The following is a 21,175-nucleotide window of genomic DNA, read 5'->3' on the forward strand; positions in this document are numbered from 1 at the left end:
TATCGACAGCTGGAGCCTTATCTGCGGCAGGGGACCTACTCCTCTGGGTGCCTCCGAGATAAGGCGTCTTATCGGCCCCCGTGTCAGGGAGACTGCCAAGGCATTCTGATCAGGGGGGCTCGCAACGTGTCCCCCTCCTTTTATTTATTTATTTATTTATTTTTTTTTGCTTTTTTGGGTCACACCCAGCGATGCACAGGGGTCACTCCTGGCTCATGCACTCAGGAATTACTCCTGGCGGTGCTCGGGGGACCATATGGGATGCTGGGATTCGAACCCGGGTCGGCCGCGTGCAAGGCAAACGCCCTACCCGCTGTGCTATCACTCCAGCCCCCCCCTCCTTTTATTATTACTGTTATTATTATTATTATTAAAGTCACAGAGCTGGGGCTTATATACGGCGCGGTTGGCAGATATTCAGGGTTTCGGAGTGAGCGGCCCCAGGGTGGTCTGAGCCCGGGAGACCGTTGGCGCGGGCACCGACACTGGCTTTCTGCGGAGGGGGGTGGCGGCAGGCAGAAAGGGGCCGGGTGAAGGCACAGGGCAAAGCCTGGGTGCAGAGGCGCTGGCTCAGGCCGGCCTCTCTGGGCCTCGCTCACGGCCTCCGACAATAGCCAATTCACGGGCTCCCGCGGTCACTCGGCACCTGTTCATGAAGCTCCCAGCAGGGTCCTGGGGAGAGCGGTTCCCGCCCCGAGCCCCGAGTCCCAGGGAGAGAGACACGAACAGCCCTGAGGGAGGACGGGGCTGCCCAGGGGCCAGGCCAGCTGAGCCCCTGTGTGGTCTAGAGTGGCGCCGGGGGACAAAGGGCCATGCAGGGGTCAAGGTGGCGCAGCGGGCAGGCAGGGGGCGGGGGCGGGGAGGGCCCCTGGGCCCCGGATCAGGGCCAGGCTCTGTTCCAAGGCCGTGGCGGAAGTTTCGGGCCCCGGGAAGGGCTCGACCTTGTCTCACTGTGACTGATGGGGACAATGCGGGCGCTGAGCAGGGGTGGGGGGAGACCACACCTGGCTCTGCGCTCGGGGAACCCCGGGTTGGCCACGTGCAAGGCCAGCGCCCTCCCCGCTGCTCTCTCTCTCTCTCTCTCTGTCTCTCTCTCTCTCTCTCTCTCTGTCTCTCTCTCTCTCTCTCTCTCTCTCTCTCTCTCTCTCGCCCTCATGGGACACATATATGTTTTTTTTTTCTTTTTGGGTCACACCCGGTGATGCTCAGGGGTTCCTCCTGGCTCTGCACTCAGGAATTACTCCCAAATATAGGGGGTCCCGCCCTGCCAGGGGACTTCATGTATCCCAGGCGTGCCCGACGCTGCAGCCAGGCCCCATGGAGGGCATCTGACGGGACAGCCCCCGGAGTGACCAGCCGCCCTTCTCCCCACCAGGCTGCAGACCACAGGGCCCTTTGTCCCCATCTTCAAGACTGGGAGGGGAACTCATGTGGGGTGGGGGTGCTGGAAAGGGGCTCTGGAGGGTGGATCTGAGGTTAGTGTGGGTGGTGGCTTCTGGGGGGGCTTCCCAGCAGGCACTTGCTCAGTGCTGTAGGTTGCCTGAGGGGGGAGGGCTCCGTGGGGCAGCCCCTCCCCCACGGCAGGCTCGGGCAGGGTCGTTTCCCTGGGCACTGGGTGGTCCCTCTGTCCCCTCTCCTCTGTGACTCCCCATCAGATTGGATGGGGTGGGTGCAGTTCCAGGCAGGGGTGCGGGAGGCGGGGTCCACCTTCTGTTGGGGGTGGCTAAGGGTCTTTGCTTCCTTCCAAATGCACGCCCCATCCTGCATTGCCCCCCGGACCAGCAGGGGTGCCCAGGACTGGGCCGTGTGGTGTGGTGAGACCAGGGTGGACACAGCCCCAGTGCAGAAAAGGAGGAGTTGTAAGTCTGGGCACGTGGGCCCTCTCCCCTGGCACGGCGGGCGATGACCCCCTACCCACGGCACAGCTGGGGTCGGGCCTGACGGGCCTGAGGGGCCTGCTCTTGTGGCCACTCATGTCCCCTGTGTCGCAGTCAAGGGCTTCTGTGCGGTAATGAGCCCTTGCTGTTCCCGGCCCAAATGGTGTCATTTCTGCCCGACGGCTAACGGTGTGTTTTAAAATCACCAGAAACCAACGCAGGGAAGCGGATGCTGCGTGTTTTTTTTTTTTTTTCTGTTGTTTTCTTTATTGCCTCGCTGTGTTAAGGCTGGAGAATGAAGGTGCAGGGGGGAGGCTGAGAACCCCGCCCCTCCCCCACCCGCCCCCCACTTTCTCTCCCTCTCTTTCTCTCTCTCTCTCTCTCTCTCTCTCTCTCTCTTTGGAGACAGTAATAGGAGAAAATTGGTTTTGAAACTGAATAAAAGTCCCTTTCAGAGTAAATCATTTCTTTCAGGCTACCTTTGCTGAGAGTAAAATGGAGCATAATGAAAGGTGGTTAGTGATTGTCTTTCATTTACCGAGCGGGGCCGGGACAGACGCGAGGCTGCCGCTGTCTCGGGAAATACAAGATTGGAATAATTGCGCGGTAACAAGGAGCTTGTTGTGAAATTAGTATCTTAAGAAAGTAGTGAAAAAAGGCTTTTCCTCATGAATACTTCATTATTAGAAGAAAGCGGCAGAATTCAGGGTTCCAGACACCTGTTTAGTATTAAATAACTTCCCTTTCTTCTCCTTCAACACTCTTCCCCCCTCCTGGTTTTTTTTGAAACCAGCGTGAGGATGGATTTGACCCATCCTGGCTGTCCACGACCGGGGCGGGGGAGGGGCCGTGCCCAGACTTGGCGGGTGTAGGTGTGTGGGGGGGACATCAGGGTCTTCTGGATGGAACTGACTCCCACCCAGGCCTGCCAGGAATCGGGGAAGGGGGGGCCCCAGCTGGGAACCCCCTCCACCCCCGCCCATAAACAAGGCCTCCAGGGGAAGTGGGTTTTCAGATGTGGGACAGCTGGCCTGGGTGAGCGTGTGCCAGCGGGACCCCGCGCACGGCTGAGCTGCAGCCCGCAGGGCCCGTGCCACCTCCTGCCACTGGGGCGGGGCGGGGGGGCTCAGTTTGGTGGTGACAGGGAGCAGCCCAGGCAGGAAGCTCGGGCGGCCCTTGGCACCGGGGGTCAGGATGCAGAGACCACGGTCGGGCTCCGCGTGGGCCAGGGTTGGGGTACCCCACGTCCTTTCTCCCAGAGATGCCGCCGGCCTGGACATCTCCCCCCCACCCCCACCTCGTGTGTGTATGTGTTGGGGGCTGCGGGGACTTTGGGGAACCCAGGCAGGAGGCTGTGCCACACTTTCAGAGACTGGACCACAAGGGGTGGGGGTGCTTCTGCAGCCAGCGGGGTGCTGGCCTGGCACCCCATAGGGACCTGTAAGCCCTGCCAGGAGTGATCCCCGAGCACAGAGTCAGGAGTCAGCCCTGAGTTCTGCCGGGTGTGGCCCCATAAATAATAAATCGGTGAAACGGGGGATGACCGTTATCACTCACCCGTTATTCTGGATTGCCCCCCGTGTGCTGGCTCCGGAGATGGCCCCATGGGGTCCGCCTTGGTCTGCTGAGGGCCAGCGGCCACTGCAAAGGCAGCGGGTGTATGAAGGGACGCTGACTCAGTTTCTCTTTTGTTCGTTTTGGGGCCACACTGGGTGGTGCTCTGTGCTGACGGCTGGAGGTGCTCGGGGGACCATGTGCGATCCTGGGGAGTGAACCCGGGTTAGCCACGTGCGAGGCAAGCACCCTACCCACTGGGCTCTCTCTCCGGCCCCCGAGAGGGGGTGAGGGTCTCCCGGTCTGTGCCCGGGGAGCTGCTTGCCCAGGCGCCGAGACTCCTCCTCTCCCCGTGGGCCTGGAGGCGCCTCTCGCTGTCCTGGGTCTCTGGCCGTCTCCCCGCCTGCCATGTTGGGGTACGCAGGGGTGGGGACAGGGGTGCGGACACCAGCCTGGGGTGGGGGCCCTGCTCGTGACGTGCACTCCTCGCCCCTCCCCACAGGAACCCTGCCCCAGAGCGCGCCCGCCGCCCCCCGCCGCCCAGCCATGCTGGCCTGTCTGCAGAGGACCCAGAACCCCGCGGGCCAGCACCTGACCTGCCCGAGCAAGAGCCTGGAGCTGCGCAAGTGTGAGTCCCCCACGCCCCGCCCAGCCTCAGCCCCCCACGCCCCGCCCACCCCCAGGCCTCAGCCCCCCCCACGCCCCACCCCTGCTGCGGGCCCTCCAGGACCCTCTCACCTGCACCCCTGCTTGCTGCCTCTACCGGGGGGTGACTCCCACCCCGCACCTGCTCTGGCCTCTTCCAGCAGCCACCCCGGGCCGCACCCCTCCCCCTCCCCGCCGCCAGGGACCGCTGGGGCCGTCCCCAGAGCACTGGGGAGCCTGCTGGCAGAGTCTGGGAGGCCATGCGGTGCCGGGGACCCCACCCTGGGCAGCCCCTAGCCCAGGACTCTCTCCCTAGCCCTGTGGTTTATTTATTTTTTTTAAATAAATGATCTCCAATAGGTTTTATTTTAATTTAATCTGGTATAAATTATAAGGTATGGATCAGTGTAAAACTGGGTTTTTTTGGTGTTTTTGTGGGTTTTTTTTTTTTTTTGGCTTTTTGGGTTATACCCGGTGATGCTCAGGAGTTACTTCTGGCTTTGCACTCAGGAATTACCCCTGGCGGTGCTCGGGGGACCATTATGGGACGCGGGGGATCGAACTCGGGGGTCAGCAGTGTGCAAGGCAAACTCCCTCCCCGCTGTGCTATCGCTCTGGCCGAGACTTTTTATTACAAAATACTTTCACAAAATTTCATGGCTTGATTGAAGTCTAGTTCATATCCTCTTACGATCCATGGCTTGTATGGAATCCAGCGGTTTGTAGTTTACTTATAGAATTTCGCCTTCATTACTAGGTGGTTCTAGAACATTCTAGAACATCTAGAACATTTTAATTACCTCCAGAAGAACCCCCGTGTCCATTGGCAGCCATCCCCTTCGTCCTCTGCCCATTTCTCTCCCTTTAGGCTCCTCTATTCTGTATGTAATCATAGAGTGCCATCTTTTGTGACTGACGTCTTTCATTCATCGTAACATTCCCAAGGTTTGGGGCCGGAGCAGTAGCACAGCGGGTAGACTTGCCTTGCACGGCGGACCTAGGTTCGATCCCCGGCATCCCCTAAGGTCCCCTGAGCCCACGGGGCGGGAACCCTGAGTGCAGAGCCAGGAATAAGCCCTGAGTACTGCCGGGTGTGGCACAAAAACAAAACAAATCAGAAGAAAACATTTCCAAAAGTTCATCCTTGTGACCCTCCATCTGTTTCTTCTGGATTTTTTTTTCTTTTTTGGGTCACACCCAGCATTACACAGGGGTTACTCCTGGCTCTGCACTCAGGAATTACTCCTGGAGGTGTTGGGGTTCCATATGGGATGCTGGGAATCGAACCCGGGTCGGCCATGTGCAAGGCAGATGCCCTCCCCGCTGTGCTATCGCTCCAGCCCCCGTTCTGGATTTTTGATGTTGTATTTCATTTTTCAGTTTCCTGATGAGTTTGTTAAGTTACATCGAAAACACTATTTGGTACAAGTTTTTCAGATATTTTCACATGTGATTGAATACAACAGTTTTCAGTTATGTTAAGTTACTGCAGCCACATTTCTTTACGTATTTATTTTGTGCTCCCCCGCGCCCCCATCTTTCTTGATTAGGTTAGTTAGCTAACGAGGTTATATATTTCCTTTTCCCCAAAATTCGTCTTTGGGACTTATTTAATAGTGATTAACCTTTGCAGACTCATTAATTTATGCTTTTGTCTTGGTTAAAATCTTCCTCCTGTTTTTCTTGTTTTTTGAATTTCTTGAGTTAGAGGCTTAAATCTTTACACTGACAAGAAACCAAGGAAAAACGAAGGTGATTGATTCCCTGAGCTCTGTTTTCGCTACATCCTAGAGGTTCTGATCTATATAGAGAATTTTATTACCATTATTTTCTGCGTAGTTGATAATTTAGGTGTTGATTTCCTCTAAGACTTAACAGAGTTCTTCCATTCACCCAGATAACCAGCATTTTTTTTTCCAATTTTATTTATTTATTTATTTTTTGCTTTTTGGGTCACACCCAGCGATGCTCAGCGGTTACTCCTGGCTTTGCACTCAGGAATTACTCCTGGCAGTGCTTGGGGGACCATATGGGATGCCGGGGATCGAACCCGGGTCGGCTGCGTGCAAGGCAAACGCCCCCCCCCCCCGCTGTGCTATCGCTCCGGCCCCTCCAATTTTATTTTTTCTGGTTGATTATATTATGATCAGAGTATGCTATCTTTCTGGTTTATTATATGAACCTCAATCAAGTTTTCTTGGTCATATCATCTCTGGTGATTTTTTGAGTTTGATGTTCATGGGACTTGGGTAGCAGAGACCATTGGGCAATTCCGGAAGTTTGGTGTCTATCAATAATACCTACCCCATTAATTCTCTTGGGACTTCTACATCCATACTCACTTGTCACGGACCGAGAGAGCTGGCACCTCCTCCTGGTGTGTTCCAGGCTATTTCTTTTTATGGTACTTACAGTACTGACCATGGGGATGGTGACACGATGCTATTTGGCACACAGATTCGTACCTGCTCTCTTCATAGCAAATGATTTTCTACTTCGAGGCAGTTAATGTTTTGCTTTTTTGGGTCACACCCGGCGATGCACAGGGGTTACTCCTGGCTCATGCACTCAGGAATTACTCCTGGCGGTGCTCAGGGGACCATATGGGATGCTGGGAATTGAACCCAGGTCAGCTGTATGCAAGGCAAACGCTCTACCCGCTGTGCTATGGCTCCAGCCCCAATGTTTTGATGTATTCTGGATTCACTTCTATCTGTGAAGCTGGTAACCTTCACAGTGGCTTTTTTAATTCACTTGTTTTCCTCCCCCAAAAGCTTTGTCGGTCGTTCTGAATGATGCCATTTCGATGGGACTCACGGACTGTGGAATTGGACAAAGTTTTGTGATCCAATCTGAAGGCTCTTTAAAAAAGGCTCTAAGAGAAGAAGAGTTTGTTCAGCTCATTTACAGTTATTGATGAAGAGCTTTCTGGCCTTAGTTCCATTATGCTATAATCGCTTTTGAAAAAAGTCTTTTTCTACGGGATCTGTGTTGGCTGCTTTTGTTTTCTATTCCTGCGAATCGTGAGGAAGGTGGGTCTTTATCTTCTAATAGTGACACTTTCAGGAATACCTTGATTCTGGCTGGGGGTGAGTGAGGACCCCACGGTGCTGAAGCACTCACATGTGGGGGCCTTAGTTTGCAGTGTGTCCTTCTGCACCCCTACATATATATGTGTGTATATATGTATATATGATATATATGAGCTGGAGCGATAGCACAGCGGATAGGGCATTTGCTTGCATGCGGACGACCCAGGTTCAATTCCTCTGGCCCTCTCAGAGAGCCCGGCAAGCTACCGAGAGTATCCTGCCCCCATGGCAGAGCCTGGCAAGCTCCCCGTGGCATATTCAATATGCCAAAAACAGTAATAACAAGTCTCGCAATGGAGGCGTTACTCGAGCCCGCTCGAGCAAATCGATGAGCAGCGGGATGACAGTGACAGTGACAGTGATATATACATATATATTCATAGGTACCTTGATTCTCCTTTGGGAACACACCTAGTAGTGCTCAGGAGCTACTCCCCACTCTGTGCTCAGGGGTTGATCCTAGCAGTGTTCAGGTCTCTCACGGTACCGGAAATGGAGCCAGGACCTTCCCCGTGCCGTTTTATGCACCCGGCCTGCCCAGCCTCTTGCTTCACTGCAGCGGTGCAGGTTAACAGCGCAGAGCCTTGGCGGCCGGAGCGATTAATACAGTGAGGCCGGGGCTTGCCTTGCCCGAGGCCAACCTGAGTTCCATCCCGTGTGCTTCCCCGAACACCGCCGAAGAGTGATTCCTGAGTGCAGAGCCAGGAGTAAGCGCTGCGCACCACTGGGTGTGGCCCAAAAAGCAACAAAAACAACAACAACAACAAAAAAAAAACACAAAAAAACCCAGTTTGGGACCAAATGATAGACTTTGTGCATTTGCTTCTTTTCTCTACAGCATTTTCTTGCAGTTCCCATTGTACTTGTAAAACTCTGTGACCTGGCATCAGTTTGGTTTTGTTTGTTTGTTTGTTTGTTTGCTTTTGCTTTTTGGGTCACACCCAGCGATGCTCAGGAATTACTCCTGGTGGTGCTTGGGGGACCATATGGGTGCCGGGTATCGAACCCAGGTCGGCCGTGTGCAAGGCAAACGCCCTACCCACTGTGCTATCACTCCAGCCCCAACTGGCATCAGTTTTTTTTTTGTTTTTGTTTTTGGGTCACACCTGGCAATGCACAGGGGTTACTCCTGGCTCTGCACTCAGGAATTACTCCTGGCGGTGCTCAGGGGACCATATGGGATGCTGGGATTTGAACCCGGGTCGACCGCGTGCAAGGCAAACACCCTCCCCACTATGCTATTACTCCAGCCCCCTGGCATCAGTTTTAAATGACACCTTTGGTCCCCGCTCTAAGGATGGGAGGCTGTGAGTGTGCTTCCGTTACCAGTGTCCCTGCGGTCACTCTGCTCCCAGCATCCGGCTGCAGCTCCAGGTCTGCCGCGTCCAGGTTCAGCCCCGCCCCCGCCTGGCCCCTCAGGCCCAGTGCCCACCACCAGTTCCTGGGCCTTGGTTCTTTGTCCTCGGGAATTGGCCGTCTGGGATGGGTCCCCAGCCTCACGGGCTCGGCCCTTTGGAGTCCCTCGGGCTCAGAATGGTTGGTCGCCTGGTTGCCTTCCCTGCTTGACAGATGGCTCGTGCCTGGGTCACTTGGTCCTCAGTTTGGGGGCTCGGGGGGTCTTGTTCTCCCCTGAGCCGTGGAGGAGCTGCAGCCGCAATTTAACCGCCTTTGAACTTCACTTCCTGTTCATCTTCCGCTGCTTTATGTGTCTGGGCTTCACCGACTGTGCCCGGCGCTGGCACTGAGCCCTATAGCCACAGGTCAAAAGTCCTCTGGCCGCAGTGCCCTTTCGGGGGGACTGCAGTGCCCAGACTCCTCACACCCTCCTCTGGCTCAGTTTCCCAGCCCCGCAGCTCCTTTCCGGTTCTATTCGCTCCCTGAGGTGTTATTTTTTTTTTGGGGGGGAGAGTGTTTGGGGCTACACTGTGGCTGGTGCTCAGGGGTTACTCCAGGCTCTGTGCTCAGGGCTCACTCCCGGCTCTGTGCTCGGGGCTCACTCCCGGGCAGTGGTTGGGAAACCATATGTGAGACTGAACCAGGATTTGTCCGCCTGCAAGGCAAGTGCCTTAGCTCTTGTCCTGACTCTCTGGCCTTTCTTCCTGTGTTTATCCCACGTTCCTCTTACAGTGAGTTGTTCTTCCCCGACTCTTGTTTTACATGTTTTTGCTTTATAGAAACAGTTGACTTCACAATAAAACATTTGCCCATAATTTCCATTTCATTTTGAGCCACAGTTTTTGGGTGTGTGTGTGGGGGAGAGAGAGAGAGGGAGGGAGGGGGAGAGACAGAGAGAGACAGAGAGAGGGGGGGGGGAGTTCTGGCAACCATTGCTTTACCTTTCTTACTCTTTTTTTCTTTTTTGTCCTTTTTTGTCTTTTTTCTTTTGGAATTTGGGGCCACACCCAGCGGTGCTCAGGGCTTACTCCTGGCTCTGCGCTGAGCACTCACTCCTGGTGGGGTTCGGGAGACCCCTATGGAGGCTGCCAGGAATAGACCCAGATCGGCTTGTGTGCAGGGCAAGCGCCCTCCCCGCTGCCCTGTCACTCCAGACAGATTTTTCTCACAGATTTTGATTAGGTGGCTGAGTGCTGGCTGAATTTCAATCACTTGCCTTTGGAGGAATTGAGTCCGCCAGTGCCGGCTAGAGGGGCGGGCTGGGAACAGCCAGGGCTGTGCCCTGGACTCGCTGGAACTTTCCTTACAACCCAGAGCTTCAGGGCCAGAGAGATAGTGCCGCAGGGAGGGCGCTCACTTGCATGCAGCTGGCCTGGGTTCGAACCCTGGCACCCCACATCTCCCGAGCTTGCCAGGAGGGACACCTGAGCACACATGCATCGCCCCCCCCCAAAACCCAGTAAGCGGGGCCCTGGGGAAGGCCTCCCACCTTGCCCTTCTTTCTCTGCTCTTCAGACCTCAGAAGCCCGGGGCCAGCACCTGTCCCCCTGCTCTCACAGCTGCAAAGACGGACCTTAGGCTTGAGGACACACGTCGCGGGGCACGTCCCCCGTGTCAGAGGAGCGTGCTGCTGGCCCTCCTCAAATCTGGTCTTGGCGTCCCTCCACCCCCCCCACCCCCCCCGCTCTGCTCTTTCTCTCAGCCCAGTTCCTCCACGGTGGCCCGTCCACCTGTCCTTTGGTTCAGGGATGTGGCATGCCCTGAATTTTGCCAGCAATGGGATTTGTGTTTCCGTTCCGTCTCACCTTCATGTTTCCGGAAGGCAAAACCGTTCTGTCGGGGGCAGAGTGATAAGACAGCGGGTAGGACGTTTGTTCGCCTTGCACGCGACTGACTCGGGTTCGATCCCCCGCATGCCCTAGGGTCCCCCGAGCACCATCAGGAGTGATTCCTGAGTGCAGAGCCAGGAGGGTCCCCTGAGCATCGCTGGGTGTGACCCACCCAAGAAGAAAAATAATTGTTCTGTCAGCGTCTTCCCCGTGGAGGGTCTCTGCAGAGATTCCCTCAGCGGTCGGGGTCTGCAGGCCTGCCCCGGCCACGTCAGAGCCACGGTGGGGGCACCTCACGCAGGTGGGGCCTCAGCTTTGCAGGAACACGTTCCCCACGCCCAGATCCTCTGCTCCTTAGTGGAATCTCCAGAGAAAACGTTGCTTTCTCTTCTTTTTATTTATTTAAAATAGGGGCCAAGCCCAGGGCCGGCCTGGCAGTGGCCGTGCAGTACCAGGGCTCCAACTGGGGGCCTTACACTTACACTCACTCATATACAAACACACACTCACACACACACACACACACACACACACACATACACTCACTCACACACACACCAGCCCACAGGCTCTGGGGACAGACAATCCTGCTGTCACTTAGAAGACTCAGAGCAACTGGCCCCAGGCCTGTGACATGGGGACATAGGGTAAGCACAGAAGTGCCCCACCCCAGCCGACTCACTCTCTTCTCGTCCCCACTCGCACCCACCTCGATGCCTCGCTTACAGAGGGATCCCTGCACAGGAACAAGCGGCATCATCACCTGCACCCAGGGAGGCTCCCGGGGACCTGCGGGCCCAGAGTCAGGGCACGCCTGTCCCTTCCCACCCACCAGGACCCCAGAAGCTGCATCCATGGGCTGCACCTGTCAGAACCCTGACCGCGTGCCCACAGCCGCTGCCACGGACTCAGACAGAACACGGAAGCAGCAGAGCCAGTCCAAATGCCAGTAAAGTGTAAAAAGTCAGCCTCCGCCGCACGGCAGGTCCAGCTCTGCTGTTTGTGCATGCAGCTGGGGATGGGAGGAAGGGCAGGGCGCCCTGCCCGCGGAGAGCCAGGCCATGTCCTCACGGAGGGCCACCCCCGTTATGACCCAACAGGTGAAACATGCTCCGAGCAAGCCAGGAAGCGCCATCCCCTGACCAGTCAGAGGTTGATCAGATTCACAGGAAAACAAAGCCCAAGTGACCGCTTCTCTGCACCTCCCCAAGGCCCTGGCCAGCCCAGTGCACTACGGGGCAAAGGGGGCCAGAGAGACAGCACAGCCGGGAGGGGCTCGCACATGGCTGACCTGGTTCAGGTCCCAGCATCCCATATGGCCCCCTGAGCACTGCCTCGAGTGATCCCTGAGTGAAGAGCCGGGAGGGAGGGAAGGAGGGAAGGAGAAAGGGAAGGAAGGGAAGAAGGAAGGAAAGAAAGAAAGAAAGAAAGAAAGAAAGAAAGAAAGAAAGAAAGAAAGAAAGAAAGAAAGAAAGAAAGAAAGAAAGAAAGAAGAGAGAAAGAAGAAAGAGAGAGAAAGAAAGGAGTGAGGGAGGGAAGGAGGGAGAAAGGAAAGGGAGGGAAGGAGGAAGGAAAGCCCAACAGAGCAGACGTGTGTGAGATTTCAGCCCCTCTTGTTGCTTTACTACAGCAGGAGACAGACCCTGAGGGCAGGGCTGAGGGCGGGGCTCAGGGCGGGGCTCAGGGCAGGGCTGAGGGCTGGGCTCAGGGCAGGGCTGAGGGCTGGGCTCAGGGCCGGGCTCAGGGCCGGGCTCAGGGCGGGGCTCAGGGCGGGGCTCAGGGCGGGGCTCAGGGCGGGGCTCAGGGCCGGGCTCAGGGCCGGGCTCAGGGCCGGGCTCAGGGCGGGGCTCAGGGCCGGGCTCAGGGCGGGGCTCAGGGCGGGGCTGAGGGCTGGGCTCAGGGCCGGGCTCAGGGCCGGGCTCAGGGCGGGGCTCAGGGCAGGGCTGAGGGCTGGGCTCAGGGCGGGGCTCAGGGCAGGGCTGAGGGCGGAGCTGAGGGCAGGGCTCAGGGCAGGGCTCAGGGCAGGGCAGAGGGCGGGGCTCAGGGCAGGGCTGAGGGCTGGGCTCAGGGCCGGGCTCAGGGCGGGGCTCAGGGCAGGGCTGAGGGCTGGGCTCAGACCAGGCTCAGGGCGGGGCTGAGGGCGGGGCTGAGGGCAGGGCTCAGGGCGGGGCTCAGGGCAGGGCTGAGGGCGGAGCTGAGGGCAGGGCTCAGGGCAGGGCTGAGGGCTGGGCTCAGACCAGGCTCAGGGCTGGGCTCAGCCAGGTCTGAGGGCGGGGCTCAGGGCGGGGCTCAGGGCGGGGCTCAGGGCTGGCTGTTGGCTGGCTGAGGGCGGGGCTGAGGGCTGCACACACACTCAGGCACTGCAACAACAAAAGGGGAAACAGTTTTTTCAAACTGCGATCGTCTGGCTTGGGGCATGTAGGAAAGGCTGGAGCACTCCCTCTGCACGTGGTACCTGGTTCCAGCTTCCAGCACCCCATCCCCCACCCCTGGGCGTGGCACAGAGCCAACATTAATATTTGGGGTGTGGCTGTGCAGTGTCAGTTCTAGCTGTTCTGCCCTGTATGGGTTGTGGCCCTGTGCCGTAAAACTCTATGTACACAACAAAGCTATTTACATGCCGGTCCTCCACCTGCCTCAGTCGCTCACTCCACACTGCCAGGAACAAAAAAAGAAACGCGTGTCTGTGGGGAAAGTGTTTCCACCTGCCGACTGTGCAGATGTGCCGGTTCGAACTTCTATAGCAGGCGCCCAGTGTCACCCACTGCCAGGAGGTTTTCTTTCATCACCCCATTAATATCTGCCCCCCGTTCCTGCACAACCCGCCGTCCCCGGCAGCCACAAAACAACAGTCTCAAGGTTTATCTTGGACATTTTGTAGAAATAGAATCGTACTGGGCGGGAGCCATGACTCAACAGGCCAAGCCACATGCGTGGCATGCAGGCGACATGGGGTCTTTTCCTCCAGCACCTCCAGAACTGGTCCCCGAACACAGACCCAGGAGCCTCCCCGAACACTGCCAGTGCCGCCCGAGAAATGCCACCCTTTATGTGGCTTCTCAGGCCTGGATTTTTCCTCTCAGTTACCATTTTCCATGTCCGTCTACCTCACGGCATCTATCAGAACTTCATTCTTTTTCATTGCCGAGTAATATTCCATGACCGCGAGCTCCTGTTTGGTTTATCTGAGGGCGGGCAAGTCTGGTTGTTGACACCTGCTGGGCGCTTCCAGTGTAAGTTCCTGTGTGTGTGCATCCGTTAGCTTCTCCTGCATGTAACCCTACAAGGCGAGGATAAGTTTAACTCTCTGGGGAAGGGGCAGCCCGGTTTCTGAGCGAGCGAGGCCACTTACAAGCCACCCACCGTGTAGGACGGTCCAGCTTCTCCACATCTTCACCACAGCCTATTAGGAGGTTGGGGTCTTTGCTTTGGAGCCGCGCTGGGCCATCCACAGGGGCCATTCCTGGCAGTGCTGGGGGACCACGTGGTGCCAGGGATGGAACCCAGGGCCCCCATATGCAGAGCCTTCACTGCCACTCTCTGTGCCAGCACCTCCCGGCCTCTGGAAAGCCTTTTAGCCATCCTGCTGGCATCTCATTGTGGTTTAGTTTGCATTTCTCTGAGGGGCAGGCTCTGGAGCACTGTAGTCCTGTTGTTCATCAATTTGCTCGAGCAGGCACCAGTAACGTCTCCATTGTGGGACTTGTTGTTACTGTTTTTGGCATATTGAATACACCACGGGTAGCTTGCCAGGCTCTGCCGTGCGGGCGGGATAATCTTGGTAGCTTGCCGGGCTCTCTGAGAGGGATGGAGGAATCGAACCCGGGTCAGCTGCATGCAAGGCAGACGCCCTACCCACTGTGCTATCGCTCCAGCCTCTTTATTTATTTTTTTTCATTTTGAGCCACAACCGGCGATGCACGGGGATTATTCCTGGCTCATGCACTCAGGAATTACTCCTGGTGGTGCTCAGAGGACCATATGTTATGCTGGGGATTGAACCCGGGTCTGCCGCGTGCAAGGCAAATGCCCTCCCTGCTGTGCTATTTCTCTGGTCCCCTGTGAGCTTCTTCCTGCCTGTGCCCATTGGCTTCTGTCGATCCTCTGTGTAGAAAAGTCTGTTCTGCTCTTTTGCCGTTTCTTCCGTGGCGGCTCCTTCTGTGCTGTAAAAGTTCTTTACGTTGTCTGGAGACAAATCCCTAATCGGACGCAGTTCACAAATACCATCTCCCGTGCCGACTGTTCCCTCCTGCTCTTTCTAGAAGGGTTTAAGAGGAATTGGCATTTGCTACATGTTTGGTGAAGACCAGCGCTGTCCCCGGGGCAGGCGGGGGTGACCGCCTCTCTCTCGGGCGGGCAGGAGGCTGTTCACCTTTTCTGTTTCTTCACGTCAATTCTGGTCATATGTGTGTCGCCGAGAATTGCCCCTTGTCGCTGAGCAAAGTCCAGTCAGTGGTGAGAGAGACTGAGACATATGTCGTGTGGAGCACAGTCCCCGGTGCGGTGCCAGCAGCCTTGTCATCGGGGTGTCACCTGAGCAGCTCGCATGGCTGCTGAAAGGGTAGGGAGAGCCCGGCCAGTTTGTCTGTCTGTCCGTCTGTTTGTTTGGGGCCACACCTGGTGATGCTCCAGGGGTGACTCCTGGCTCTGCACTCAGGATTCACTCCTGGCAGTGCTCACTCAGGGGACCATATGGGGTGCTGGGAATCGAACCCGGGTCAGCCGTGTGCCCGGTAAGCAGCCTACCTGCTCTGCTATTGCTCCAGCCCCCAAACCTGGCTGTTTGGGACAAAAATGTGTGGGTGGGAGAAAAGTGCTGTGTGTCATGGCCTGAGGGCTTGGGACCAGCACTGGGGGGGTGTGGGGTGGGGCCTCTGGAAATGGTCCCCACCCTCGTGCACCCTGTCCAGGACACAGGGCCGTGGGGGGTGGGCTTGCACTTTGGGGGACAAGTGGTTTCCAGTGGGGGGGAAGAAAGGGTGGCAGAGGCCTCCACACACCGTCCACTGAAAGGAAGGCCAGGCAGACTAAGTGTCCAGGGACTGTGGCCAGCAGAGCCATAGCCGTCTAGGAAAGGGAGGGGTGGGGGAAAAGGGGAGGGGAGGGGAGGAGACTGGAGGGAAGGGGAGGAGAGGGGAAGGGAGGGGAGGGAAGGAAGGGGAGGGGAAGGGAAGGGAGTGGAGGGGAGGAGGAGGGAGGAGAGGGGAGGGAGGGGAGGGGAGGGAAGGGGAGGAGAGGGGAAGGGAGGGAAGGGGAGAGGAGGGAAGAGGAGAGGAGGGGAGGGGAGGGGAGGGGATCCTCCTCAAAGAAGGAACTGGAAAGGAAAACACAAGTAAAAGGAATAGCCACGCCCGAGCCACAGTCCAGAGGGAGGGCCTTTGCCTTGCAAGTGGCCAACCCGGGTTCGATCCCCGGCCTCCCACCTGGTCTCCTGAGCACCACCGGGAGGGGATTCTTGAGCACAGAGCCAGGAGTAAGCCCTGAGCATCACCGGCTGTGGCCTGGCTCTAAGGAGAGAAAGGGACTAGCAAGAAAAGCGGGGAGGGGATCACACGCATCGACCCACATGCGAATGACAAACTGGCTCAGCAAAATGCCCCTTTGAGAAAGTCGAGGCGAAGGCCGGAGCTCGGAGGGGGGGCGCCCCTCTGCGAGGGTCTCCAGGGGGCAGGCTGGGCGCTGTGGCCAGTCGTACGGTCACTCCCGAGTGCCACCCCCGGGCGTCTGGGGGCACCTGGATTGACCCCACCTAGCCTCACGCGTCCCCGGCTGGCAGAGGTCAGTGTGGTGGGCAGCCCCCCGCCCCCACCCTGGCCAGGGAACAGCTGCTCGGCCTGCCCGCGCCCTCCGGGCCCCCGTCAGTCTGCCCAGAGCCTGCCGTGCCACCAGCTAATTAGTGTCGCGGTAATTGAGCATTCAGGAGGCTGCCACCTCCAAGGGCACGTGTCAGCGCGAAGGGGAATGCAGATGCGGCAGGGCCCTGGCCCGGACACACACACACACACACACACACACACACACACACACACACGCATGCACACACGCACACACGCACACACGCATCCACACATCAGGGCTCACCTGTGAGCGCGCACACACAGACACACCCTCACACACACACACCTACACCCTACCTTTGTTTGTTTGTTCTTGGGTCACACCCAGCTGTGCTCAGGGCTGACTCCTGACTCTGTGCTCAGAGATCAGTTCTGGCGGGACTCAGGGATGCCGGGGATTGAACCCGGGTTGGCCATGTGCACGGCAAACACCTGCTGTACTATCTCTCCAGCCCCCGGGGCCCTGCCTGTGAACACACACGCGCACACACACACATACATATTCACGCACACACTCACACATTCATACATATTCACATACATTCACATACACTCACACATGTTCACTCACACACATAGACTCACTTATACACACACACTCACACACATACATATTCAGTCACACACACACTCACACTCACACACACTCAAACCATACACACTCAAACACACACATACACACTCAAACACACATATTCACTCATACACACTCGCACTCACACACATATTCACTCACATACACACACTCACACACTCAAACACACAATACACACTCAAACACACACATACACACTCAAACACACACACATTCACTCACATACACGCACACTAACACACACTCAAACACACACATACACAAACACACATACATATTCACACACTTGCACTCACACACATACATATTCACTCACATACACACACTCACACACACTCAAACACACACTCAAACACACACATACATATTCATTCACACACACACTTGCACTCACACACTCGCGCACACACATTCACACGTACTCACTCACACATGCTGACACACCCGCACACACCTGCACACACTCACACACACTCACACCCACACATACCCACCCTCCCCTCCCCCGCCCAGCAAGCGTTCAGCTCCCCCAGCCTCAGGCCCCGGGAAACTCGCCCGCCTGGGGTGGGACAAGGTACCCCGGGGGGCCGGGGCGGCTTCCTTGCCTGCTGCCTCCCCTCCAGGGAAACTGAGGTGCTCCCCCTGGGCCCTCAGTTCCGAGAGGCGGGGTCCGAGAGTCTCTCTCCTCTCCCTGCAGCCACATTAAGCCCCACTCCAAGGGCCGCTTTTAATTGGCTTAATAGACTCGAGAATAACCACTTCTGGTTAACGCACCTGTAAAGGGCCGCAGCCTTAGCTTAATGGCCGCGGGGGTGCAGTTCTGACAGGGCCGCAGCGCGCGGGGCCGAGGGGCGGCCAGGGCCGCCTCTGTTCTACAGAGCCCGGGTCCTGCCTGCGGGCCCTTCCCACCTCTCCGTGGGGCCCCACATCCCCCGTCTCCCATTCTCTAGGCCCCAGGGTGCGGGAAAGAGCAGGGGACAGACACCCCCCAACCCCCTGCACCCAGCTGGCTGCAGGGGTGAGACCCAGAGGGCGGGGCAGCAGGTGGGGTCAGTCCCCTCCTTGTCCTGAGCCCCAACTCACTGCCCTGGGTCAGATGCTCGGGGACCCCCGAGAACTGGGGCACTTCCTGCTGGGCCCGGGACAGGAAGGGCCCGACGGCCGTCCCGGGGCTCCTTGAAGCCGGGTTCTGCAGCCCCAGGACGCCTGTCATCGTGGAGAGGCCCCTGCCCAGCCGTGGTGGCCACTATGCCCTCAGCCGGGCTCAGGGTCCCTCCTGTACCCCCCCAGTCTGTGCGCCCACCTGGCACCGGAGCACAGCATAGGGGACTGGACACAGGGCCACCTGCGCCCCTTTGCTGCTCATCTCTGCACCCCGGCACCTCCCCACACCTCCTCCCAGCTCTCTCGACCTGTCCGCACACTTCTGGGCACGAGGGACAGCCGGGGGCAGCCAGGGACAGCTGGGGGCAGTCGGGGACAGTTGGGGTCAGTCAAGGACAACTGGAGACAGCCAGGGTCAGTCGCGGGCAGTTGGGGACAATCAGTCAGGGACATCAGGGATAGTTGGGGACAGCCAGGGGCACTCGGGGACAGGCGGGCTGCTCCCCACTTCCCGAGCGCCCCCCCCTCACCTGATGGGTCCTGGGTCCCCTTAAAATCAGAGGCCTGGGGCTGGAGCACAGCAGGTAGGGCCTTTGTCTTGCATGCGGCTGACCCGGGTTCGATTCCCAGCATCCCATATGGTCCCCTCATGGTCCCCTGAGCACAGCCAGGAGTAATTCCTGAGTGCAGAGCCAGGAGTGACCCCTGTACATCGCTTTCTGGGTGTGACCCAAAAAGCAAAAAAAATAAAATAAAATCAGAAGCCTATCAGGTACCTACTCTGCTGCCCGCCCTGCCCCGTCCTAAGAGCCCAGATCCTCGCAAACCCCCCCCCTGCCACCTCCTGGCCCTCGCCAGTGTGCTGTGCCCACCCCCTCAGCCCAGCCCAGCACCTGGCCACCGCCCGGCCTGTCCTGCTGTCTGGGCCCCTCATTCCCTGCCCCCTGAGCTCCATCCTCACTGTCCGCATCCACACTGGGCCGCGCCCCCCGCCCGGGACCCCCCCAGACTGGGTGGCTTCAGGCAGACACACCCGCAGGCAGGCTGCCGTGGGGGGTTCTGGGGGCTGCCGGGCCGGGCGTGAGCCCCCCAGCCTCCCTCCTGACGTGAGCCCAGGAGCCCAGGAGCTCGCAGACCCGGGCCCACCCGGGTTCAGGGGCAGGAAGCACCGCCCCGGAGCGGGGCCTGGCACCAACGGCCTGACATGAGGCTGCGTCACCCACCCCCCCATCAGGGACACCGGTTCCTGGGGAGACCAGGTGGTCTCTGGCTGCGGCTCCAGGCCTGCAGGGGCCGGGGAGTGTGGCCGGCCACGGCCTCCTGCTCCGTCCTGAGTCGCCACGCAGAGCTGCGTCCTGCCCCGCTTCCCCCTTTTCCTTGCTGCGTCTTTGTGCTCATCTGTGGGCGGACAGTGGGCACCCGCCCCAGGGATCCGAAGCTCCCGGCCGGACACACACACACACACACACACACACACACACGGGCCCACAGGCACCCGCGCCAGGGATCTGAGGCTCCCGACCGGACACACACACACACACACACACACACACACACACACACACACACACACACACACACGCGGGCCCACAGGCACCCACGCCAAGGATCCGAGGCTCCCGGCCGGACCCACACACACATGGGCCCACGGGGCTGTGTCACAGGAGCAGCTGGGACAGGGCAGTGGCCATCGGCCCTGGCCACCCCACCCCGTGGCCACCTCTGCCCCGTGGCACCCGCAGAGCCCAGGGCGGGGCCGAGCCGCCTGCACCCAGCTCCAGGGCGGGCCCTTCCCTCGGCAAACACACAGGCGCGAGGCCCGGGCTGCCTCCCCTGCCATCTTCCCTTCCCAAGGTTCTAAACACCTAATTTATTCCATCCATTAGATAGATTTTGTAGATTTAATCATTTTCACAGTTGGTGGCTCATTGGATACTCAAGATAAACTCCAAATGAAAGTATAATGGTGAGGACAAATGAGCCTCCCTCCACAATGGCGCGGCCTTCTTGGGCGGAGAGTCGGGCAGGGACAGAAATACATACAGATATAATTTTTTTTTCTCCCCCGGCAGCCGCTTTTGCTGACTATAGTAGGTTACTACAGTTAATTTCACCAGTTTTGTTCATCTGTAAAATTGCATAAAAGTGACATTTTTGTGCTCATTATAGCAGCTGCTGATTTATGGCTGGTAAATGAAGAGCCGGGCCCTTTCTTTGTGGGACTCTCCGCGCGGCGCTAAGTGCCCATGAAATTGCTTGTATAATGTAGTTTAAATCCAATCTCGGAGAAAGATTCCCCCCTCGGCCAGAGTGACATTCCCATTCTCCACACCGAGTTTATTTTAGGCCACTTAGGAGGGGGGCGGCCCCGGGCAGGGTCGGGCAGGGTCAGGACGCCGATATTCTCCCCTGCCTGGCCCCGGGTTAGGTCCGGGGGACGGGGGGAGGGGAGGCCCAGCCTCCAGCTGCCCAGTGCTGCCCTGCCCGGGTCGGACCCCTGGGCCTCAGAGGGGCGGGGGCGGGGGTGAGGGGGCAGCAGATTACCGGCTGGTTCCGTGCCTGTTTCCGGCTCCTGGCACAGCACCCGTGACTGGACAGGCAGGGCTGGACGGGGCAGGGCCGCCTCCTGTCCTCGCTGGCTACTCAGCAGCGTCCCTGACTCCGCCCCTCCCCCAGCGAGTCTCCAGGCGTCACCCGAGCACCCACCCACCACTCCAGTGGTGTGGCGGACGGCGGCTGTTTCTCCCTGGGGGGGTCTCCGCAGCCCCGGGGTATGAGGCTGGGGGGGGGCAGTGCCCCCCATCCCGGCCGTGCTGCCCCCCCAGGCCCAACCCTGGGGCTCAGCCCCTAATTCTCACACCGCCCCCAGCCGCCTCTTCTGCCCCTCCCCCGGTGCCACCCACCCTCGGCGGTGGCTGGGCTCAGGGATGCCACGTTTGGCAGGCGGGGGAAACCGAGGTCCAGCACAGGGACACTGCCTGCCCTCGGCCACACCCCTCGGGTGCAGGGGCGGGGACAGAGGCCTGTGGCACCCGCCTCGCCCACACCCCCAGCACCTGCCAGGCCCCTGGGCACCCCTGTTCCTCCAGGCATGCTGCGATCCCCCCAGCCCGCAGATGGGCAAACTGAGGCTCATTCAGGCATGCGCTGTGCCCAGGTTCTGCGTCCGCAGGACCCCACCTAGGCCCTTCAGCCCCAAGTCCCCCAGCCCGCCAGGCCCCGGGGACACTGTGAGATGCTCAGGGCA

At 58.5% G+C, this 21,175-nt stretch overlaps 1 protein-coding gene across 2 annotated transcripts in view; it reads left to right on the forward strand.

Moving 5' to 3' along the window:
• Positions 1 to 21,175, forward strand: part of FAM222A (family with sequence similarity 222 member A) — a 52,618-nt gene that overhangs the window by 28,829 nt on the left and 2,614 nt on the right. For both annotated transcript variants that reach the window (XM_055147323.1, XM_055147322.1), the window contains exon 2: positions 3,934 to 4,059. In XM_055147323.1, the coding sequence (XP_055003298.1) occupies positions 3,978 to 4,059 (82 nt within the window). In that variant the 5' untranslated portion in view covers positions 3,934 to 3,977. The remainder of the gene's footprint in view (positions 1 to 3,933; positions 4,060 to 21,175) is intronic.

Source organism: Sorex araneus, chromosome 9 (genome assembly GCF_027595985.1).
Source record: "Sorex araneus isolate mSorAra2 chromosome 9, mSorAra2.pri, whole genome shotgun sequence".
NCBI classification, from domain to species: domain Eukaryota; kingdom Metazoa; phylum Chordata; class Mammalia; order Eulipotyphla; family Soricidae; genus Sorex; species Sorex araneus.